General features: G+C 43.7%; 1 protein-coding gene across 12 annotated transcripts in view; it reads right to left on the bottom strand.

Annotated features, from left to right (window-relative positions):
* Positions 1–24983, bottom strand: part of LOC121689592 (ankyrin-2-like) — an 88502-nt gene that overhangs the window by 25794 nt on the left and 37725 nt on the right. For 3 of the 12 annotated variants that reach the window (XM_042069515.1, XM_042069516.1, XM_042069517.1), the window contains 29 exons: positions 24624–24722; positions 23813–24010; positions 23240–23338; positions 22927–23025; positions 22661–22759; positions 21060–21257; positions 19482–19580; positions 18703–18801; positions 18011–18208; positions 16173–16271; positions 15975–16073; positions 15259–15357; positions 14966–15064; positions 14568–14640; positions 12272–12416; positions 11835–11846; positions 11378–11465; positions 10848–10951; positions 9745–9780; positions 8030–8254; positions 6740–6838; positions 5664–5818; positions 4879–5090; positions 4110–4314; positions 3502–3598; positions 3037–3265; positions 1718–1843; positions 1011–1133; positions 143–175 (listed from right to left, as the gene is read on the bottom strand). In XM_042069515.1, coding sequence (XP_041925449.1) covers positions 143–175; positions 1011–1133; positions 1718–1843; positions 3037–3265; positions 3502–3598; positions 4110–4314; positions 4879–5090; positions 5664–5818; positions 6740–6838; positions 8030–8254; positions 9745–9780; positions 10848–10951; positions 11378–11465; positions 11835–11846; positions 12272–12416; positions 14568–14640; positions 14966–15064; positions 15259–15357; positions 15975–16073; positions 16173–16271; positions 18011–18208; positions 18703–18801; positions 19482–19580; positions 21060–21257; positions 22661–22759; positions 22927–23025; positions 23240–23338; positions 23813–24010; positions 24624–24722 — 3546 coding nt within the window. Of the gene's footprint in view, positions 1–142; positions 176–1010; positions 1134–1717; positions 1844–3036; positions 3266–3501; positions 3599–4109; positions 4315–4878; positions 5091–5663; positions 5819–6739; positions 6839–8029; positions 8255–9744; positions 9781–10847; positions 10952–11377; positions 11466–11834; positions 11847–12271; positions 12417–13084; positions 13130–14275; positions 14333–14567; positions 14641–14965; positions 15065–15258; positions 15358–15974; positions 16074–16172; positions 16272–18010; positions 18209–18702; positions 18802–19481; positions 19581–21059; positions 21258–22660; positions 22760–22926; positions 23026–23239; positions 23339–23812; positions 24011–24623; positions 24723–24983 lie in introns of all 12 variants that reach the window. The other 9 variants (XM_042069520.1, XM_042069521.1, XM_042069519.1 and 6 more) reach the window with 6 other exon arrangements.

Genomic DNA, 24983 nt, shown 5'->3' with positions numbered 1-24983 from the left:
GACATTGAATTCAGCTGGGACTGAATCAATGTCAGGAAGCAAACTAGAGAGAACGGCCTCAGAAGCCAGCCAGGGGGGGGGGGGGACTAAAAAGCAGAGGGACTTCAGTTAGAGGGGGGCAGAAAAAAGAGGCACGGTTTACCTCCTCCTCAGCCTCTTGGTCTGAATCTGATTCCTTTGAGGGGCAAGAAGCAGCGAGAAAGAGAGAGGGAAAGCAACAGAAAAGGAAGAGAGACAGAAATAGAAAGACAGAGACAGTAAAGAGAGAATGGGAAAGACAAAGAGCAGGCAAAGCAGTTACCAAGGCAACGGAGCAAGTCAGCAGCCAGCCAATAAGGCAAGGCCAGGAAGAGTGAGAGGGGCACTGAGTTCGATACAGCTGGCAAAACGATTAAACCTCAATCTATCTGGAACATAGTAAACATGGTGAGAATGGGCAGAAAATACTCATTTCATTTCTATTTTAAAATGTATGACAAGATGCAATAAAGTTATCTCTGAATTGCCATTGTTAGCTAAACGTGTGCTCATCATCATTGATTTGCTGATACTTTAATTACCCATATAATCACCAATATTTCTCACAATATTTCTCGTAACATCAGCCTGTACTTGATCATTAATAGAAAAATAAATCAGTATCTTAGTTTTCGTTGCAATCTCTGTGTTGATTATTTTTCACACAGAACGCTTTGCCAACTGCATCTTTGTTGCTCTTCTCATTAAATGCGAAAAACGTATGCCTAAAAACGCTCAGTGCCTAGATCATGCAAATGTATGGTAATGCACAATACTATCATGGTTAACTGGAAAAGAAAATGCATGCAATGCATACTACTTCATAGTAGATGCTGAGAACACTGAGAACACTGAGAAAAGTATATGCTCATTAATTAGTCACCTATTAGGCATTAATTAACACCTTTAATAACGTCTCATTTTCAGGCAGATGCACTGAGACTGCAAAGACCGAGACGGTGGTCGTGTGATGCCTGTCCTGAGATTGTTACCTTTGAGTAGGATGGGAGTGTGATATTGAGATTGCATATAGCATTATGGGCTAGTGTTCTATATGTCCGTGGCTCTTTCATGAAGGATAGTCGTCCGCAGGGCTCCTGTGTATTATCTCGAATCTGAGAATAAACACAACATAACACAAGGTCAGTTTAGGAGTACCAAGAGCAGATGTCAGGGGAATCTTTTACCATGAGAGGTATATTTGTGGAGTCAGTTGTACATTGTAACGGAGATGAGTGTGTGAGAGAGAAGAGAGAGAGCGATAGAGACAGAGAGAGAGAGAGAGAGATAGAGAGAGAGAGAGGGAGAGAGAGAGAGAGAGAGAGAGAAAGAGAAGCGTGCAAACACACAGAGGAACACACACACACACACACATATACAAGCACACACATACACAAACACACACACACAACATGACACACAAATGCAAATGTATGAATATGCATATATACCTGCATAATTCATAGTTGAGTAAGTGTAACAATGTTTTTATATGTTGTTATATGTGTTATTGAGTATTTTCTATTATTCCAGTGAATGCTTTGACAATGCATCATATGATTTGTCATGGCAATAAGATTGAATTGGAGAGAGAGAGAGAGAGAGAGAGAGAGAGAGAGAGAGAGAGAGAGAGCAAAGAAAACAGAAAAACACAACAAAAGAAGAAGAAGAAGGCAGCAGAGGACATGAATGCACTCACTTTAATGAAGAGCGCTAGTCTATTCTCTTTGAAGGCATAGAAACTGAGAAGATGGTGCTGGCCACTTTTGGTCAAGGGAACCAGGTTTCCAAAGCAGTCTGCATAGATAGGCTTCCCCTCCAGTACCTGCAGAAGACCACATGAAGATTGTCAAAGAGCCTTTTAAAGTGAGCAATACTAAATCTCTATGTAAGTAAATAGTTTGTTCTCTTTAATAAGATTAAATTAAATTATCCTCTTTTATTAAATGTAATAAATTAGTATTTCAAAATGTTCAAAGTAAAAACAGCTAAAACCTGTGATAATAACATGCAATATAATGTTTTGATTTTCTCCCAATTTTAATGATAATAAAAGGCATAACTTCTGTCTTTAGGGTCAACCCTCTACTTTGCAGATAAGAGGCACGTTTGATTGTTGTCAGGCACGCGGGAACCTATTGTTGACCAGGAGGGCCCCCCCCCCCCCCCCCCCCCCCGGACATGTTTAGGATTTTGACTGCTAAATACGTCATTTTAGTGCGGTGTGCGGGTGATAGCGAGAAGTTTTAGAAAAGTCCTGGGCAGCCACAAATTCCAATGTTCCGCGACAGCACTCCGAGTCCACTGTGCCCACCCTAACCCCCACATAAGCGCACTTGACATCGTTAGCCTATTTCACTATACCTAAGGAAAATTACTTTTCTGATCGTCAAAACCACACCAGAGATGTTTTAAATATAGGCTAATAATCAGGCTGCAATGATCTTGCAAATAATTTCTGAATAGCCTAAAGTGTGTCGTCTCCACAGCAAGTAGCCTATTTTTATTTGAGCAATAATTTCTATCTTAGCGACTAGGATAGTGAAATGATTTCACTAGCTATGCATTTATTATTTTTGCAAAACTGTAAAACACAATTAAAGTTTCTTTCAGCTTATCCATGGTTTTTCTGAACGTGTAAATCGCATAGAATATGTAGGCCTATATCAACCGTAGGCCTACACACTTGATCGCTATCACATAGATGAAACCACGCTACGGTTCTTACAGTAACTGACTAGCGTTCACGTTGATCTCTACAACTGTTAATTTTTAGTAGCCTATATTCGAACCTATCCATAACCCTTTTTTGCTATTTGACTCATCATTTCACATACAAAAATATAAATAATGTCAGACAGCGAATTAGTAATTATTTAAAAATATAATTATATAATATTTTTTAAAAAATCTATCTCCTGCCAGCAGGGGGTGGTGCAGCACCCTCAGCACCCCCCTTCCAGTGCCCTTGATTGTTGTCTGTCACCATGGGAACAGTGGTGGAAGTGTGACACCCACCTCCACGTCTCGGCTTCGGGCCACCTCCACAAAGTTCTCCTGCTGCTCCAGCGTCTTGTCAATCTTGTCGTCTGTCATGCAGAAACAGCGCAGGCGTGCCTCGATAGGGTCGTGCGTTTTGGCGAAAATGACAAATTTGGCCATGTAGGGAACACATATGATCTCCCGGTACACCTGTGAGGAGAAGTTAACCGACTCCTGGACTTGCCTGCAGTCTATCAACCAGAACCTGAGGAAGGACAGGGAAGAGGAAATCAAAATATATATATCTAAAAGACCAACATATCGGTTTTGTGTTGTGACTCTTCTTTGTACTGCCAGACATAAACAAAGTATGCGCAACCTCAAAATTCAATACTCAGCACTCAGTTGTACTAACTATTCTACTAACTACTAACTACTCTACTACTACTACTCAAGCTCACATCAGGTGTGGAGGTGGTTGTGAGACTTGTGAGGGTTTACCTGGCTGAGACGTTAGTTGTGAAGGACACACAGTCGTTGATAAATGTTAAAGGTGTTGTTCCTGTGATGTCCTCCCACTGTGCTGGTGTAGTTCCACCTGTCAAGGAGCAAAACATAGTGACAGTGGAGTCAGATATACAGTGTATATAAAGTGTGTGTGTGTGTGAGTATATGTGTGTGTATGTGAGTATATGTGTGTGAGTGTGCGTGTGTGAGTATATGTGTGTGTGTGTGTGTGTGTGCGTGCGTGTGTGTGTGTGTGTGTGTGTGTGTGTGTGTGAGTGAGTATGTGTGTGTGTGTGTGAGTATATGTGTGTGAGTGTGCGTGTGTGTGAGTATATGTGTGTGAGTGTGCGTGTGTGTGAGTATATGTGTGTGAGTGTGTGTGTGTGTTTAGTGGGTTACGATTGACAGGTCTATAACAGAAAATCTAGGCGACTGGCAAAATTCTGCTATATATCAGCTCTAATGGGCAACCTTGCTGTATGGCATAAGCAATGTTTTCTGTACCCATCAGTTGCATTTCACTTATGAAAACATTTAAATGTCTTTAGTTAAAATGAGATTAGTGGATTCAAATGGCATGATACTGCAGCACCCTCACTCACCTGTGATGCTGCATAGGAGTCGTAAAGTGGGCGTGTCTCCTCCAAACCCGTTCAGCACCGGGTCAGTAGAACTCTTGGGGATGGGGATCGTCATGGTGATTGGTTTGTGGAACTTCCGGCGTCTGGGTTCTAGCGTGACGATGGGGCTGAATGTGGCCTTGTTCCCCAGGATCTTGCGCACTGTGTCCTCATGCATTGGCTGGGCCTAGTAAAACAACCCAATCATATCTCACTTACACATCATGTTTTCACATGAGTATCAGTTTTAGGTAACAAACAGTGACAGATGTCTGTTGCTTTGCTGGTAATGGGTAATGTACTGTATTAATCAAATAGACCAAATTAAGTTCCAGCTTCAAATCAGATTTGAAGTCTTTCTTGTCTTGCATTCTGCCAGAATTCTCATCAAAATCCCTTTAAAGGAACCATATGTAAGATTGTGGCCAAAAGTGGTACTGCAATCACTTTCAAATTACTGTAGAGAGGTGTAAATGACAAAATCCTGGCCGGATTACTGTTGTCAGTGATATTTGAAATGAACATGATTTCTTAATGTCTAGTGACATAACAGGGCCATTTTATGATTAATTGAGATACATTTCTTACATGTGGTTCCTTTAAATCAGGATTTATAATAGATAGTAAATTATAAGCTAAATTGAGCTTGATCACTATATTGAACCAACAATAAACAAATACACAAACCAAGACATTTCCTGGAGCTTTTCTCGTTCTGTGCTTTCCCATTATCTTGACCAGGTGTGCTCACCTGTAGGCTGACGCGGATCCTCTTGGTGAGGGCCCCCTCTGGGAAGACGGCCTGGACCTGTGGCACCACGGTGCTGCTCAGGATCCCACCCTCAGGCCCGATCAGATTGTTGTCCTGCTTGATGCGGGACACCACAGCAAAGTACTGTGGGAAATCTCTGGTGATGATGCGGCAGATGCGCTTCCTTTCCAGCTCCTCAGGGGGGTCAAGCTCTGGGGCACACACACACACACACACACACACACATATAATCACACAATCATTGAACAATACAAACACTGACAGCAAAATAAACTGCTGACTTGCTCATATGCAGAACCCTTTATATTACAATTTCATACCACTGTATTGCAACCTGTTTTTAAATTTGCACCAAAACAATTGAAATGGTCTCAAAGTTTAAACTATCAACTGTTGGTAACAATATAGTACGGAGCCCCTAAGGGGACATGAACAAAATAAAATCTAAAGTTTAGTTTCATGTGCTCACGTGAAAGTTTCACGTGTGCACATGTGAGCACATGAAAGTTTCGCGTGAGCACATGAAACTAAACTTTAGATTTTTTTTTGCTCATGTCCCCTTAGGCTCGATAATATAGCATACCAAAGCAAAGTGACCTAATGAGAAATGTAGAACATTAAACCACATATTGGAATATCGGGCATAATGCTCTACTCCACTTTCTCTCACAACCAGACACAATAGAGTGGCTGCCTGTCTGGTGTGCCAAGCTCTGCTGATCTCTGGTTCCCAGGGAGAATGGCCTGTGTCCCTCTCTCCTCACCCTCGTCCATGCCATTGAGGATCTGGTTGAGCTCCTCCTCTGTGAACTCGCAGTGGTGCTCCTTCCAGCTCTCGCCCGTCTCGCTACGCAGGATGACCAGCTCCCGCTCCTTCCCCCGGAGCGCCGCGAAGTGGGGGATCTCCACGATGACCGGCCTGCGGCGTGGAGCAGGGGCCGAGGGTGAGAAGGGAACACGAGTCAGATAGTGAAAATGGAAACAGAGCTGTGTGTGTTTTGTCTGGGTTCAGTCAGTGGTTACAGTCGGAGTGTTTGTTTATGTGTTTGTTTACACTCATTGACAAAAACTGTCTGAGTATTTGAGTCTGGTTAAGAGGCTTGTTTTGTTCTACTTCACAAGGCATGAGGTAAACATTGTTAGTTGTTTGATGTTTCAGTTGCAGTTTACATTTAGACTTCTTACAAAAATGTAAGAGAACAGAGAAAGGATGTGGACAGAGAAAGGATCATTATGATAAGGAGACTATAGAGATGACTATTTAAAATCATATTTGGTTACCGTTTGACCATTTGTCTCACACCAGACAGGGTTGATAAAACTGCATCCATAGTGTTAATTATGTAAAATATGAGTGTGTGTGTGTGTGTGTGTGTCTGTGTGTGTGACAGAGAGAGAAACATTACCATTATGCCAAGGTACCAAAAATACTACAGGCTTCACAACACCATGAGAGATGGATGAAACACTTCACTACAGCATTAGTATAGCTGTGGCAAATCATGCTAAACTAAAAAATGATAAAAACAAATAAATAAAACTATAGGATGACATCACAGCACTAAACACGCACAGCCAACTACAGTAGCATTGAGGCTAACTGGGACTGAGAAGGAAATCAAATAGTCAAAAAATAACGGGTAAAAAGGCTAACAATGCTAGCACATAAATGAGCACATGGGCACAAGTAAATAAAAAATCCAAATAAAAGACAGGATACAGACACAAACACACTGTATCACATTCAAGGTAAAAGGGAGTTGGGGAGGACGATACAGGAAGGGCGCGAGAAGAAAAGGGACGAAGCATCCATGGATTGTTTCGTATGCATCTCTCCTACCCAAGAAATTTTGTTCCTGGAGGGCCGAGCTGCAGGATGCGGCTAACCAAACTCTCGCCCTCATTGAGTGGGGGAGGGGCAGTGGGCAGGTGCAGTTTACTGCACGCAATCCGTTAGCAGCAGTGGGAGAAAAGAGCATAGATGATACAATTGTTGCTATTTGCTAGAGCGTTGTCTCCTTGTAAGGTTTGTTGTCGTCGTTGTTTTTAATTGAATGCTACTACTTTAGCTTGAGGTACACTCATAACACTGGTTGTTTTCTACTATCGCTAATTGTCTCCTTGGATAAAGGTACGCATCTACACATAAGTCCAGCAATGTTGAGACCTGTTTCTTATGAGGACTATTAATGTACAACTTTATGTTCATCAAATTTGATTGACATATCAAACCAATCATGGACCAGCTGAACAAAAACGTTGAACTTGCGATTGTGCTCAAACTTGCAACTTGCAAACTTTTCTCAGAACGTTGACTTATTAGGCACATCATTCAATATGAAAAAGCAAACTAATTGTTCTTTGCCAATGTCTGTGAATTAACCATAGTATTTTTTTTAATGAAACACTATCATATCCTGTATATAGTGAGTATAGCCAAACAGGAAGTGCATTTAAAAAAAAAAAAAACATAAGGGGGCAAAATGTGGACATAGCTTCTCCAAATCAGCATTCAGTTGATAAAAGCTTTAACTGGGTTAGTGTTAGTAGCTCATTATAATGCTTATGGAAGCGCTAGGATCAAGCAAGCACATCAGTCATTCTGAGGGGTTAATTAGTGATAAGACACCTTTTAACCTCTTTTCTTATGCTTTCATCTCCACAATCCACTTTTTCCTGCCAGCAAAGTAATGATTTACTCTCTCATCCTTGGCACACAATGAAGAGTGCTTTTAATACCGAACACCACATTTATTTTATATGTGTATCACTTCCAGAAGCAAAACACTATTATAATCATTAGTATACTGTACTTGCCCTAATTTGCCCTCTTTAGTGCCGATGCCATAACATCTGAGCTCTGATGTCATTATCCTAGCACTCTATGCTAGTCTATGCTTATCCTAGCGCTCCCCTTTCCTCATATACTTTCTGTTGACATCACCTTTGCCTCTGTAGCCTTAGGTTAAATAGTCATTGAATGAGTAAATGACTGAATAAATATAAAATCTTGAGTGCATACACATACCTGTACAAATATATAGTATACTTCCTGCCCTCTACTGACTGACATTTGACCTCTGACCTCTCTCTCTCTCATTCATTTAAGTGTTCATAGTTGCTCTCTTACCCGAGGAACTGGGCTCCGGAGGGCCCCACCTCTATGAGGCGGCTGGCGAGGCCTTCGCCCTCTACCATGGGCGGCATGGTGGCCAGACGGTGGCGTTTCACCAGACGGCAGGTGACCCGTGTGGGCGCACCACACTTCTTGGGCGGGATGATGATGCGCAGGCCATTATGACGGCAACCGCGCATGGCTCCACCGCGTGCGTCCACCATGAAGCTGACCAGGAAGCTGGAGGAAGGGGCCAGAAAGAAATATCAATGCTGTGATGTTTTTGTCATTATGTGCATGAGGTGTGTAAATGCTTTATAAACATGGGGAAACAAAGCAGGCGATGGATTGGTGAACAGGTTTCTTCACAACATCAAACAGGTTTAGGAGGAAGATAACCTCAAAGACTGTACATAAACAGTTGCACAGAGCTGGTTCATATTGTGCCAAGGCACATGACCAATAAGTGAATGTCTTAGTAACATGCAATATAATGTGCAATATTCAAAATATTGCTAAACATGAAATATTGTTGAATTCTAATCTGGTAAATCATTTTTCAAACACTTAAATATTTAGTCAATGACACTTCAGAAAAACACAAGAAAGGGAAGACACCACATGGATGTAAATGTGAAGAGCTAACATGTAGTAGAACACTTTTGAACACAACATGCACATGGACAAGGGCACACAGGCACACCAGCAAATCCTGATGCCAACATGTTATGGGCAAAAAGTACATGAGGTGATGTTCCACCAAGCACATTATGGATATTAATGTGTACCAGACCAACACTGTGAGTGTGGCTCAAGTCATAACTAATTCCTATCAATAAATCCCTCTGGAAATGTATCAGCGAACAGGTTTGATATGTTCCATTGGCATGTTCTATATCTATTTATCTCAGAATTCATTTCACAAGCTATTATCCTCAACAAAAACTTTACTGTAAAATATTGAGGTGCACAAAGGTATACACATTCTGGGCCACATGTTTTGGTCAGGAATCTGGCTTTCCGAGTGGAACTCCAGAAGGCTGTCATCAGACCTCCTCAGAAGCAGTTCAATCCCAGACGGCACCACCTCCTGAGCAATACACTTAACCCAGAGTGGCTTCAGGGGGACTGCCCCAGTATGTAGCTCATTGCAAGTTGCTCTGGGTAAGAGTGTCAGCAAAATGACAAATGATGTAATATGCTGTTAGACCCCACAGAACCTCATACGTCTTTATTTCGGTAGCATGCGCACCTAGAGGACAAACAAACAAGTCAGAGGAGACTGTACCGAATGTACCAAAAGTACAACATCTCGCTCTGATGCACTCTACTTATGGTGACATAATGTGATTATGTCAGAAGGGGAAAGTGAACGTGAATTACAGGCAAAATCTCTGTTAGTGGTGGTGATAAAACAAGACAAGTGACAGCAAAACGACAAACAATATGAGTGAAGATTTAACCTGGAGTACCTCTGGGGAGCTCTGGGGTTAGAGCATGTACTATACTGTACATGCCATTTCCTTACACTGTACAACTTTATCACAAGGACGTCTACAGAGGAATACTACTCCCTCGTTAATGTGATATATCCTAAAAATGGTAAGGGCCCCAGAGTGATCCTTGAGGAACTCCAAGTTGTAGAGGCACAGACAAAAACTGTCCACACGCCATGTACAACAGGACACACTGAAACTAGGGCAGACAGAGGTCAAAGTGCAGTGGGTCACCTGCTGCTGTCATGATCATGGCACGGGGTGGAACGGCTGAAAAGAGAGCAGAGACCCCAGGAGAAACAGGAAAGGAGAGAGAGAGAGAGCGATAGTGAAATAGTATGAAAAGATAGAAGAAACAAACAGATAGATAAAACAAAATAGATCTGTAAGACTAGAGAATGGGAGGAAAGAAGACATAGAAGAACATATTGCTTGAAGGCACAGATTAGTGTCTGTATCCAGAGTCACCACTTATCACCGTAGTTACAAACTGTTAAATAACTATAATAAACCGCACAAAGCCCTGTTTGTTGTTATTGTTGTTGTCTGAGCCTAAACCAAGTATATTAATTTTAACAATATTGATTGCACCTATATCGTGTTCAGGATGCCATCACCCCAAACTGTGTAGCTTGAATGTTATTCCTCATTTGTAAGTCACTTTGGATAAAAGTGTCGCTAAACCAATAAATGTAAATGTAAATGCAAGTGAACTCAAAAAGACCATTCAGTCCTATATATCTGAGCCTTTTAATAAAGGATTCCTGGGAAATAGGACAGGATATTCTGAAAGAGATGCCAACTGAAATCATCTCTGTGTCAGTGACCTGTAAGTGCACCCTGTGGGCTGCCATGTTACTCCATTGGGTTGTTTTCCAGACAAATCAGCTTTACTGTGTGGGATTACAACTGGGATTACGGAAAGTCATGATACTGTTGTTTTGGCTGGAAAAAAGCACTCTGCACTTTTCAGGATTGCTAGTTTGGTGTTTCTGTGTGTGTGTGTGTGTGTGTGTGTGTGTGTGTGTGTGTGTGTGTGTGTGTGTGTGTGTGTGTGTGTGTCTGTGTGTGTGTGTGTGAATTGCAAAGGAAGTCAATCATGTCCTAAATCACAGTGATTAAATTTGTGCTGTTTGTGTGTATGCGTATGTGTGTGTGTGTGTGTGTGTGTGTGTGTGTGTGTGTGTGTGTGTGTGTGTGTGTGTGTGCGTGTGTGTGTAAGTGTGTGTGTGTGTGTGTGTGTGTGTGTGTGTGTGTGTGCGTCAGAGAGAGAGAGAGTCTTGTTCTGCAGCAGTCCATAAGAAGTCCTGCTTTGAGAAGGTGTGATGCACACATACCCTGAGTGGACAGGACTGGACGAGAGGGCCACATTGTCCAGGTTCTCATTTCCCCAGCTCAGCCTGTAGGCGTCCTTCTCACTGCTTCTGCCCAGAGAGGACACCTGGCACACGACAAATGTGCACAACATCAATATAAATTGGTGTCTAACAGCAATTCATGTGTGAACTGGGTTATGGAAAGTGCCTTGAGACATTTTAATATGTTATGGTGCTAAATGAATCAAATGGAATAGAACTGAACTGAATTAAACTGAATTGAATTGAGGCTACTATGAAGCACATAGTGTTTCAGTGTGGACACTTAATATAACTGAACATTCAAAAAACAGTAGTCTATTTGTGTAGTGTCTACTGTACTGTACTGTGTTTTGTATACTGTATCTACTGCCTTGCAAATCACAGAGAACTGAAAAAAAAAAAACTGGAAAAAAAACTAAAGTCAACAAATAAGTACTGAGCTATCTAAAAACACTCTCTGTAGTGTTTACTCCATATCCACTTCCTACTGACTGATGTAGAGCACAGACCTGGTGACTGGTGAGTGTGTCCTCCAACATCCCATCATGCTTGGGAGAGTAGTAGCTATGGTGACTTGGTGTGTAAGACCTTTCAGAACTGAGAAAGGAGAATTCAAATAAGGATACAAGGATACAAGGAAGTTTATTGTCACATGCATATAGTTACTGGAAGTAAGAAATGCAGTGAAATTATGTCTGGTGTCAGCCTATTTGTGCATTAATGGGGGGGGGGGGGGGGGGGGGTAAAAAGTGCAGTAGAAGAGGGGTTTAGTAGATTAAGTGGCAAGGGCTGCATAAAAAAGGTGGGGGAGGATTGGGATTGGGTGGGGGGCACCAACAAGGAGCACCCAAGAGCAACAGGGGCAAGGAAAAACTCCCTTACCAAGGAAGAAACCTTGGGCAGATAAGTTACCATGGAAATAAAAACAAGTTGTCAACTGCAGACGGCAGACATTTTCTTACATACCTGTGCAAGTGACTGCAGTAAGGAAATGGGTAGCACAGCAACGGACAGAAAGAAAAAGAAAGAGAGAGAGAGATCAAGACAAAGACACAGGAAATGGAACAGCGCTGGAGCATTATTATGTATCCTCTGCCATGTTTCCTGGAGAGGGAGAAAGTGTCCAGGTAGCCTACTAAAAGAAGCCCTCCATCAACCATCTGAATTCGTTTATACAGCACACATCTCTCTTTAGCCAGGTGATGGAAATCACCTAGCTTATGGGTGGAACAAAGAGGTGAAATTCTTTCACCTTTTTTAACCTAAATTATTTTTTTACACAGTGCTTACATCTGAAATCCTGCCATCTAAGACTATTGTACATTTAGAGGCATCAAGGCATATAAAAAAATAAACAATCTAATTTCATTGTAATTATAAGATCAGCTGAGTGAGCATCGTACCCTTCAGATCGACCAGATCCTTCCATACTGTAGCGCAGGTAGTTCATGCCGTCCAGGTAGTGACCCGGAAGAGAGTCGTCTCCCAGCTCTCGCAGGTCCTCGGCTCGCAGGTACTCTCCTCCATCTCCGGTCATGGTGTCGTCACCTGGGGGACGAGAGGGGAGAGTGGACAGGGTCAGGTGAGGGAGGAAGCCTGTGAGAGGGTGCTTCCAAGTCACGGCCCAGAAACATACACACACACACAGAAGCATACATGCACACACATCCCTGCGCACACACATATGCACACACACGACACACATATACACACATATACAAGGTGAGCGTTGTCAAGGGATAAGGGATCACAGTAAAGCATAAGTCAGCTCAGAGCTCTTTCACACACACACTCTTTCACACACATACACACACACACACACACACACACACACACACACACACACACACACACATACACACACGGACATAACATTTACTCCATGCGCTGAGCCACTGACAGTGCACAAGTTCTTTCAATTTTCTGATGTCACTTCCTCAGTATGAACCACACAGCACAACCCTCCATGGTTGCGACTACGCTACGCTGCAGATGGCCTGAGCTGCCGTGTGCATGTGTGTGTGTGTGTGGGTCTCAAGGCTGACAACACTGACAGCGCGAGCAGCACTACTGCGGCTGTTGCCATTTTCGCACAGCAGGGGGCAGCAGCAGCACTAGGCTGGACTCAGAAAGAAAGCAAAGGACACAGTGTAGGCACAGAGTGGAGGGGGGGGTGTGAGGGGGGATGGGGGCGGGAGGTACAGCGAGACACATACTGTAGTTAGACAGCCGGTTTCTGCTGTCAACAGCACATTGGCTTCCTGGGAAGAGGTGGGCAAGAACAGAGTGATGGACATGAGAGCAACATGAGAGAGACTGTGCCTGGGAGGCCTTTCGTGGGTATCCCTGTCTGGATTCGGTCCCTGTTGTGTAGGTTGTATCTCTAGTCAAAATTGATATAGAGCGGCCAGCTCTCCCAACAGAATACTCACCCTACATTCTATTTAAGAAAACTCCAAAAATAAAGATTGAGGGAAAGCCTAGTCTGTTGCCTAGTGCACTTGTTGATGCTAACAATAGATAACACGTATCTAAGTTCCCTCTACACGTACTGGCCCAAGAACACATCTCGTGGTACTGAAAATGTGAGATAATACAATCTGCAAAGAAATCAGAATGAAACTAACTGAACAGCTCTGGATGAAAATACCTTTGGGGAAGAGAAGGACTGGATCCAGACAGGATTACTGATTTGAACAGCGTCTCTGTCTGCATGAGAATTTCAAATCCTGTCTGATGTGTCAATGCAGAATGAAATCCCTTACAGAGATGCTCTACGGAGAAAAGTACTTTTCTCTATGGCCTTCCATTTGAAATTCAAAGGGCATTCCCCATGAGCTCTAAGGGAAAATGCACCACAAAGAAGATCTTCCTTGAGGCTTCATGTTACAAAAACACTAAACTAAATCATGACTTGCTTACTTTGTAACCATAACTAAGTCTCATTTACATAATTAAAGGGAGGTCTAATATTTAGGCCTACACACCTTTTTAATAAGGTAAGGTTTACAAAAAGGGTTTTCCTTTGAAGTGGTCTGTATTGGCATTAAGATATTACATAATGTCAAACTTTAAGCCTAAAGCACACCTTTCAAAATTCATTATTTATCTGCAATATTCATGGCTGTCTCATTTCAACAGATTTGAAAGAAATATCAGTATTCACACAAACAAACTCATGCAGTTATGCCGTGCCCAGTACTGCATTCCACTCCTAGCAACAAGACGTATCCAGTTGCCACGGCAACAGCAACTCCACTCACTTACACTGTCAATCTCCATGGCAACACACTTAGTGCTCAACATGGCTTAGTGCAAGTCTCGTGCCCCACTCAAAAATACACACACACACACTTGGGTTATACACGCGGAACACCGTGGTCTTTTTTATATATATATATATGTACCTTCCAGGTCCATGGAGTCGTCTGAGAGCACATCATCATCAGGTTTAAACCTGAGCTCTACAGGAATGACACACAGCTCCATAAAGTCCCACTGACACACTACCAATTACTACAGTAGCAGAACTGGCTTTATCAGGCTGGCTCTAACTAAATAAACTCTAATTCTATAAACATATTTGTCAGGCTTTTTAACACCTGGTATGAATGAAATGGATAATGAGAAACAACATAATACTGTATCTGCAGGTCTGAATCCACACGTTTAGATGAGCAACACAATGGCTGAGCTCACCTTCCTCGTCTGAGACGTCCAGAACTTCAGTCATGGTCTCGGGCACGTTCAGCTTGTGCTTCTCCGTCACCGTCTGAAAGGGAACAAACACGTCTATACTTTACAATGTTTAAACTGTGTTACGGTTTTACTGTGGAACAGTGGAATAACCTAGACCTAATGACAATATATCTACATAATAACATTTGAGAAGTGTTTCTGTGTCTTCAATGCATGTTCATTTCATTGAGATGTGAATGTAAACAGGGCTGATATATTCATCTGTGTTTCACTATAAAACATTACATTGATATAATGACACATGATTGGTGGTTATCACTAAACAGACCAGAATAAGTCTCCTGATCTACCACTAAACACAGGAAGCTGTGCAGGGGTACTTGAGGCTTAAGGCTCACCGTTGTCGAGGTGATGATTTCTTCAGTGACCACTCGAAGTGTGTCCACAACCGAGATATAGCCAAGGCGACGGGCGATTGCAAGAGCTGTGTTCCCATTCTGAGGACACAAGAGCCACGTAAGATTGACATGTGTGTGTGTGTGTGTGTGTGTCTATGCTTGTGTCTTTGCATGGGTAAGAGAAAGAGGATGTGTATGTGTATTGCTACACATTATTTGATTTTGATTTTGTGTGTGTGTGTGTGTGTGTGTGTGTGTGTGTGTGTGTGTGTGCCTGCTGTCGTCTCTCTCACCATAGTGATGGCACTGGGCTTGGCTCCAAACTGGAGTAGTACGTTGATGATGTGTGTGTTCCCCTGCTGTGCTGCCTGATGGAGTGGAGTGTATCCACTCTACGGGGGAAGATAGCAGAGACAGAGCATCAACAAGAGCAACTCCAAACACTGCCATCCCATAGACACATCAGTCACTTCACCCTCATCATGGGCGGATTATGAACCTCGTTTCTGGGCCCACATGTATTAATGGCCCCCCACTTATTGTGATATATGTGGGAGGGGGGAGAGGGGGGTTTGTTGATATTGAGGCAATGATTCCATGCAAAGGCTTGGGCTTCAGGGCCCCCTGACCCCTTGGGCCCCTGGGCCTGGGCCCGGTAGGCCCGTGCAGTAATCCATCCCTGACCCTCATGTGTACTACTGTATGTGCAAGACAACCGAAACTAAATAAATGAAATGAAACTAAAAAGCAAAGGAAAACACATGTATTTATGTTTCATTGTCACTGACAGCTGACCTATTCAATATCTATTGATTGAAGTGAAAAGTAAAGCTATGCAACACTATGCAACAAATTGCCCCCTTTTTAGGGTTTTCTATCACCAGTTTGGTCTGAGCTGTTGGTGGTGTTTGCATGTTTGCATGCTTGTTAGATAGGTAGCATGCTAGTTTTAGACTTAAGCTCCATAATGCTGCTGGTTAAGCTTGTCAGGGTTGTTCCACCTCGTTACCTTGGTATTGGCGTTCACACTGGCACCGCTTTTCAGCAAGAAGTTAACCATCTTGGCATTCCCATAGTGGCACGCCACAATCAGAGGTGTGTATCCCAACTAGGCAGAAGAGGGCTCACATTTAGAACATGTTCAACATGCATCAGTCCTTCTGGGCATCGTTTGTTATTTGGTTAATGTAAGTTTGCACTCTATTACTTTGGTTTGCTGGTCGAGGTTGGCACCATTTTGAGCCAGAATCTCCCCCGCGCCTACTTTGTCTTCCTGGGCAGCCAGATGCAGGGAGGTGAGTCCACTCTACAGGCCAACAAAAATCCAAATACCGTTATCCTTCAATAACATCACAACATCACTGTAGTCTGTACTATAACTTGTGTGTGAGAAAAGTCATATCTAGCATATTTATTATTATACGGCTCTTCAGAGTGGTGCAGAAAGTTCCATCAACATAAACGGACCTTCCCAACATTCGGAGGTCCGATAATTCTGTACAATGACAGCTACACAACATCAACCACCCTTTGAACCACTGCCAATCGCAACAGGTTTTGTGCTTCTGATTCAAGTCTTTCATATGGGAGCAGTTTGTTCACTTACATGTATTGCAATAGAACTTCATTAAAGGTGAAAGTCAGCAAGTATTATTATTTACTAAATAATACTGTGTGTGTGTGTGTGTGTGTGTGTGTGTGTGTGTGTGTGTGTGTGTGTGTGTGTGTGTGTGTATGCGTGTGCGTGTGCGTCTGTGTGTGTATTGTGATCATTCTGAAAATGTATTATCATTTTAATACGATTTAAAGATTACAGGTTTTGTTTATGATCCTCACAGAGACACAAGTGGGCTGTGGACTAATGAACTTGTCAGTCCTCCCCAGATACCTACACTCTTATCACAGCCAAGCCACCTGCAGAGGCAAGGCTAGCTGTCATTGGCTGGCTCCTATATGTCACATCCAATTAAATCACACTGACAGGTTCTAATACCCTTTACTCCAGCATGTTGAGGCTGGAATGCAGACTGGCAAGGAGGTCCAGTTTGGCCAATACATCGCTGTCACTTTGATAAATGGGAGCCCTTTGATGCTCATGAGGTTCTGTCATTGCTTTTGCAAAGCAGACTCACTCCTGATCAGTCACACAGGCATCAGTCTTTGGAGAGAGTCTAAGTGTCACACACACTGCAAGTTGTCCTTGTGTGACCTGCGTTATGTGAAGCACAGTACAGCACCGAACTCACAAGTCGGAAACCATGGACATGGTAGGCACCTGTGCTAGCAAGGGGGTTAAAAACCTATGGGTGCTAGTGTCTGTCTGTCAGCGCCAGCATGACTCACGACTTGAAGGGGCTGCAAGTAGGATTTGAAGTGTTTTATCACGTCCACGGGAGCATTCTCTTGACTTGTACCTCTTGAGGTACAAAGTGGTATTATGAGAGAGTTCACTCTAAAGCTAGCTGGCTAACATGCTAATATCTGGTCTTTATCTAGGCTACATTGCACCATTGCACTGACGACACCTTTGCTCTACTGTACACTACAACGTCAGTTTGAAACCGACAGAGGCAAGACACCAGACTAATCATTTCAACACCTCGTTTCAAAGGATAACATTTAGTGAAGGACAAGGTACAGTTAAATTCTCTTTAATCCTTGTCTATCAGACCAATCTTATATTAAGGTCACTGTCACCTCAATCTCCCTCATAGTATTCAACTAGTGTTGAAACCGTGGACACTAGTATCACTACAGAGCATTAGCTGCCATAAACCGCGAAAGATTTCAGAATGTGAGATCGTATAGATAAAGCTGGATAACCATCTATTGACTAGTGCTGAAAAATTCCGATGCTGGTGTCACGTTTGACAGACCTAACTGCTACTGTGTGAAGAGAAGAGGCCTTTTCAGTCCAAAAGCCTGTTCCAATACTCAGCCATGATTGTGCAGGCATGTTAACACCTATCTGCACACACACCAAAGCCCTCCAACTAGCCACATCATGGGTCATTATCAGCGTCCGTTCCCTGGCGCCTTACTCACCTTGGTAGCCACGTTGACATGGGCCCCCTTCTGCAGGAGCAGGGCGGCCATGTCGCTGTGACCCTCCTGGGAGGCCAGGTGCAGTGGAGTCACGCCCTGCTTGGTCAGGATGTTGGTCTCGGCCCCAAACTGCAGAAGCGTGGTGGCGATATCCATCTGGTTCTTCTTGGCGGCGATGTGGAGGGGAGTGTAGCCGTTCTGGGAGGGGGAGGGAGGGAGTGGAAAGTGGTGAGTGGGCAGAAGGATGGGAGCGATGGCATACATGTTATAAATGCTTTACAAATACATACCACACACACCCACACACACACACACACACACCCACACACACACACACATACACTTTATGTAGACTTAATCTATGAAACAATTAGCAAAGTAAGACAAAAACAAAGTGCACAGAAGGCAAGGCAGATACAAGAGAGAAAACTGTTGTCTTGGCAACAAGCCATCCTACATCTTCAGATTGTCTGTGATGACCAAAGCTTCTTATGAACAGTGGACATGCAAAACATTCCAAGGCAATAGCAATAGAACGTTTGTGAGAGAGGGAGAGAAAGAGAGTGATAGAGAGAGACAGAGAGAGAGATAAACTGAGAGAGGACAGTATCTCTGTGTTCTCGTTCACTCCTCCTTTCTCTCCTTGGGCTCCGGGAGCCTCCCTGGTAGAAAGGGCAGGTTGGCGGTCTCACCTTGGCTGTGGCATGGGGAGAGGCCCCTTTGTCCAAAAGCAGGAGCGCCACCTTCTGGTTATCATAATGCGCTGCAACATGGAGGGGGGTGAGGCCATTCTGTAAGGACGAGGGCGAGGGCAGGATTAGAACGGCAGTTAGTTAGGCTGAAGCAGTGATTAAACTTCAAACACACACATACACATACACACACACTCACACACCACACACACACACTTACATATGAAAACATATGTACACTTATATACACAATCACACATTGAAATAGACAGATGATTAAGCAGTTACAAAAAGAGCACACAGGTTAGAGAGAAAATTGTTGTTATTGTTAATGATTCATATTAATATGCAAGCGCGTGGGAAGTTGTAAGGTATCTTATTAAAAAAGGAAGAAGAAAGAATTGTTTGCCTTGTTTTCTTAAGTATTATTAAAACATTTGACACTCCCTATAAATGACAACTGAAAAGAAGCGTTAATTCAAAACTAGTTCATTTAATCAAAACTATGCTTACCGGTACTCTTGCAGTCAACATAGCCTCAATATAAAACATACCAACATGCTATTTAAATATCTTTTTCATTTCATATATTAAAGAATCAAGAATTACCAGGTTCATGCACCACCTTTCCCACAAGTGCACAACACATCATCATTATCAGTGCAACACAATTCATAGTGTTGATTCATTGATATTGAAACACAATTTACGGTGTTCATTCATTGTGCATATTCATGATGTGGTGGTTAGTAAATGAGAAGGTCCGGTCCAAGCCTTACTTTGCCAGAAGAATCAGGGGGTGCACGCCGCTGCAACAAGAGTTTTGCCACATCCAGGCTTCCATACTTTGATGCCACATGTAAAGGAGTGAACCCTTTCTGCATGGAAGAAAGAAACAACAACAATATATTTGTATCATATGGCGGAAGAATTACATGAGTAATCATGTCTAAATCTTGGTCCATGACCAAAAATCCTCCTAAGTGCACCTTGGTGACAGATCTCATTACCATTAAATGACAGGCCCTTGTAATTATTTATGTAGCATCATCACTTACAATAACATTATCTCAAAGTTCTTTTATAGGGTCCTGTTACAACCTCAGATTACCAAATTCTTCTATATGGTTTTGTTTAGAATGTCATTTCATCTGAATGAGTATCGTGACAAACAGCAGAGGGAGCCGGTGAGTCACGTCTCCATGATGATACAGGCGTGTCCCCCGACTGGTCACATGACCTGCATGTTTACAGCCCATGTTGGGGAGTGGACGGGGGAGGGGGAGGGGAAGGGAAATCCTCTACCACAGGATTAAGAAAAACACGCCATGGCCAGACGGGCGTGGAGGAGATGCTGTCGCGCCTTCTCAAACACTACATTACCTAGGAACACTCGTTTATTAATGAAGCGATCAAGATGGTGTCTGGGTGTCTGTCCCTCCGTCTATCAATACATTGTTTGCCGTGTCTGTAAATATTTAATCAGCCAACAACAACTGATAAGAAAGCAAAACACAAACGATAAAAAAATGGCCGTGTGTTACTATGTATTATTACATATTACATCGTTCTTGATCATCTGTGCCTTCCTATTATTCCACTGATGTTTTATGTAAATTAATTTTAGTTGGCTCAACTGTCTAAGCTTCTCTTTACTAAAGAAGAAGAATTTATAGATAGATGTAATGGTGATTTAATGACAGAGCTAGATGAGATGGCAGAGATTTGTATTAAGATATGAATGGATCTGCACTATACTGTACTATAAATTTTACAGGCGGAGCAGATATTGCTGAAACGTTAGCAATGATCCCAGTTAGCACAAGTGTCCACAAGTGAACCTCACCTTGGGTTCACCTCTAAGTGGGTGGGGGTACAGTATATGTGTTTATTTGTATGTGAGCATGTGTGAGAGAGAAAGGGATAGAGAGAGAGGCAGAGAGAGGGAGAAAGACACACCTAGAGAAGGGGATAGAGTAGACGTGTAGAGGCTGTCACAAAGCCAGAGAGAGCACACTTGCTCGTGTTGTGTGCTGATAGTGAACAGGTCTAGCCTTGCAGAGTCCAAGCCAAATTTCCAAATGGGGACATTATAGTATCTACTTACAGTACCTACCTACCTATTTTTGTGCAAAATTCAAATTGCAATTCTGCTCCCTGTTTGCTACCTCAATGGAAATGCAAGTGAAATTCAAGAACTGAATTGAAATTCAATTCAATTCTGGAATTTTGCACAATCCTGCTACCTACCTCTACCTACCTATCTACCTACCTACATACCTACCTGTCTGTCTGTTTGTCTGTCTGTCTGTCTGTCTGTCTACACACACGTTCGGCACGTCCGTTCGCTCCCTCACCTTGGTGGCCAGCGAGTGCGAGGCCCCGGCCTCCAGCAGCACGGACGCCACTTCCACGTGTCCCTCGCGGGCCGAGATGTGCAGTGGCGTGTAGCCGTTGGTGGTGGCCGCGTCCGGGTGGGCCATGTGCTGCAGCAGCAGCTGCACGATCTCCGTCTTGCCCAGCCGGGACGCGATGTGGAGCGGAGTCTGGTCCTCCTGCCCAGGGGGAGGCCAAGGGACTGGTCATTGACTGTACACTGCACATTTCATGCACAACTCAATGGCAATTTAATGACATGTACATCATAAAGCACATATCAAAGTTCAAAAAGTAAAATAGAATGAAGAAAGAATGTTCAATCAAGTGAAATAAGAGGGTGGGGCCCGGTCAGAGAGGACTCTTGTCTTATAGGCACTGTAGTGCCTATGGGGCAGCCGTGGCCTGCTGGTTAGCACTTCGGACTTGTAACCGGAGGGTTGCCGGTTCGAACCCCCAACCAGTAGGAACAGCTGAAGTGCCCTTGAGCAAGGCACCTAACCCCTCACTGCTTCCCGAGCGCCGCTGTTGTTGCAGGCGGCTCACTGCGCCGGGATTAGTGTGTGCTTCACCTCACTGTGTGTTCACTGTGTGCAGTGTGTTTCACTAATTCATGGATTGGGGTAAATGCAGAGACCAATTTTTTCTCTCACAGGATCAAAAGAGTATAGGGTCACATGACCTGACCTATGGCTTGTCAGATGTGGTGTGTTCAGCTGTTAGCATGTAAGCTGCCGTTTGGACTCTGGCATCTGTGTTGATATTGCTGCATCCTGTGTCAACAGCACCATCAGACCACTGAATGGTCTTGACATTTAAACCATGAGCTGACCTGACATCTCACAAGGCAATCATCATCGCAATTCCAGTTTTATGAGGCTGACTCTGATGTCCGGCAAAGAATGTGCAAATAATAAGGTCACAGATTACAGCGTGCGATAAAATCATAATAGGATTTTGATAGACTCATAAACAACTGCTGGATAAAATATCAAATAATAAACAAACACCCGGCTGGCATGAGCAGATATCTAGGGTGTCGACCTACATCCTGACTCATGGGGGTTTCCTTCCGTTATGTTTTTCTGTCAGATCATTGCAGCAGAGTGTATGTACTACACACTACAATACATGGACATTACATTTATTCATTTAGATGCTTTTATCCAAAGCCACTTACAGTTGTATATAATTATATTACAAGGGCCAACTCGGGGTTAAGTGCCTTGCTCAAGGGTACAACGCTGGAAGCTGAGAATTGAACCCACAACTTCTTTTCTTCAGGCTACTGCATGCTAGCCCAGCTCCTTAGCCTCTACGCAACCACGTCTCACAATAGACAGTAGAAAGGATCAGCGTTTCAATAAAATCACCCATTCAAAACTTGGAAGTATGTAGGCTACTATATTTCTGTAACATACAGTTTCCATATTGCTGTACTGCTGTACGACTTACTGCATACGGCTTACTACTTTTCTATCAAGATCAGTCTACAAGCAGTGTGCAGTATGCCATTTCGGACACAGCCGACCTCCTTAAACTGAGCAGAGGTCAAGGTTCAGAGGTCAAAGGTCAGCCTTACCCTAGCTCTGGCGTCCACCATGGCTCCGTTCCTCAACAGGCAGCGGACCACTTCCACCTGTCCGGCTCGTGCCGCCATGTGCAAGGCCGTCTCCCCGCGCTACACACACACACACACACACACACACATAGAAGACAGAACATAGACACACACACACATATACACAAAGACACCAGTAAGAATATGCAAACATGTGAGAGACACACGCATCTGAAGTGAGATCGGGGTCGATGAAGTGAGTAAGTAAGGAGGAGGTGTCCACTCACGATGTTGCTGACATCAGGAGACGCTCCGTTCTGCAGTAGCAGCAGCACGATGTTCAGGTGACCCATGAACGCTGCCACGTGGATAGGTGTAAGGCCAGACTACAGGGAGAGAGAGGAGAGAGAGAAAGAAAGAAAGATAGAAAAAAAGAAAGAAAGAAAGAAAGAAAGAAAGAAAGAAAGAAAAGAAAGAAAGGCAAAAGACGAATCAGAAAAGCCAAGTCATTTCTAGAAAAGGGATAACAGCATGAAGTTCTTAGTTCTTTTCTGTTGTTTCCCGCGTGTCCCCTCCACCGTGTCTCTGGCGGTCCCTTACCTCAGTGATGGCCTGGATGGAGGCTCCGTACTTCACCAGCAGCTCCATTACCTTCACCCTGTTCTTCTTACAGGCGATATGCAGAGGGGTGAAGCCGTTCTGTCACGCGGAACACGGACATATGTGAGAAATCCCAGCAGGACATTAGTAGAGCACCTCTTGGTCTCTGTAGCTCTGGGATGACTAATGCAATGACTGTCCAATTCATTCATAAGGTGACTGATTTATCATCAATCTGTGTGGTTATAGTGTGGTGTTGTTATATTAGTGGCCTTCTAGGTAACTAGCTTCTAACCAAAGTTTACACAAAGATACATTTGACAATACACTCATTGCAAAACATTCACAATGAAAGAACAGGTCTATCTCCCTTTTTCTAAGGTAACTGACTAATTAGACAGCTGAAGGGAGGGAGACAGCCAGCACCAGAGTTCCATTTGAGTAATGGCATCAGCCCAATACATCATTCTTTGGGAACAAATTGAACCTGGTAGAGGGTAGTGACACTGACCACTACACCGCCATGCCAAGTTAGTGAGGAGAGCGAGAGGAGGGGGGATGGACTGAGCGTACCAGCGCACGGGCATTGGGGTTGGCCCTCTTGTCCAGCAGCAGCTTGGTGACCCTGTAGTGGCCACAGTGGGCCGCCACATGCAGCGCCGTCAGGTAGTCCAGCGTGACGTCATCCACCGGCGCCTTGTGCTGCAGCAGGTGCTTCACGCATTCCACGTGGTCGCCTTGCGCCGCCATATGCAGCGGGGAGAGCCCATTCTGTGAAGAAGACCACAAGAATAGAGAGAGGAAAGGCAACGTTAAAGTTGTGTCCGAAGCGACACAGGCTGACCGATTGTTGGTGATGTTACCACTGTTCCAGATAGATAGATATATTTAGAGAGAAAAAAAGAGACAGATAGAAAGAGAGAGAAAAATGGGAGGAGAGAAACAGTGAGATGGAGAGAGGTGTCACCTACATAGCAAGCTGTGATTTATTACAGCTGATTCTTCATTCCTCAACTGTTTCAATGGATGTGTTATCCTCGAGGGACCTGAACCCAATCCGTTATTGCAGGACTGAGCCCTTATCTATGCGTTGGAACTATGAAGCTAGGCACTTTTTGACAGTGAGCGTGCATATGTCTCATCATATTTGCTTGTGATAGATGTTTGTGTGTGTGTGTGTGTGTGTGTGTGTGTGTGTGTGTGTGTGTGAGTGTGTGTGTGTGTGTGTCTGTGTGTGTGTGAGTGTGTGTGTGTGTGTGTCTGTGTGTGTGTGTGTGTGTGTGTGTGTGTGTGTCTGTGTGTGTGTGTGTGTGTGTCTGTGTGTGTGTGTGTGTGTGTGTGTGTGTGTGTGTGTGTGTGTGTGTGTGTGTGTGTGTGTGTGTACCTTGGTTCGGGCCAGCATGGGTGCTCCTCTCTCCAGAAGCAGCTCCACGGCTGTGTCGTGCCCGCTCCTCGCCGCGCAGTGCAGCGGGGTCAGCCCATCCTGTAGAGGTCACGCACACAAGAGTCAGCAGTCAGAGGGGTCACAGAGGTCAGAGGTCATCAGTCTCCCAACCACTAGAGCGCATCACAACATTCACACAATATACATGTACATATACCCATGTGTGTCTGTGTTACTAATAAACGTGTGGCATTGAAGGTCGTTTAGACTGGTCTGGCAAACAGCTAGCCTGCCACTGCTTCTTCCGCTGGGTAAAAATAACACAAATGCACATGTCCCATACTGTACACAACTCTTTCA

This window comes from Alosa sapidissima, chromosome 18 (assembly GCF_018492685.1).
Source record: "Alosa sapidissima isolate fAloSap1 chromosome 18, fAloSap1.pri, whole genome shotgun sequence".
Classification (NCBI taxonomy): Eukaryota; Metazoa; Chordata; class Actinopteri; order Clupeiformes; family Clupeidae; genus Alosa; species Alosa sapidissima.
This window is presented reverse-complemented; position numbering and strand designations above follow the sequence as displayed.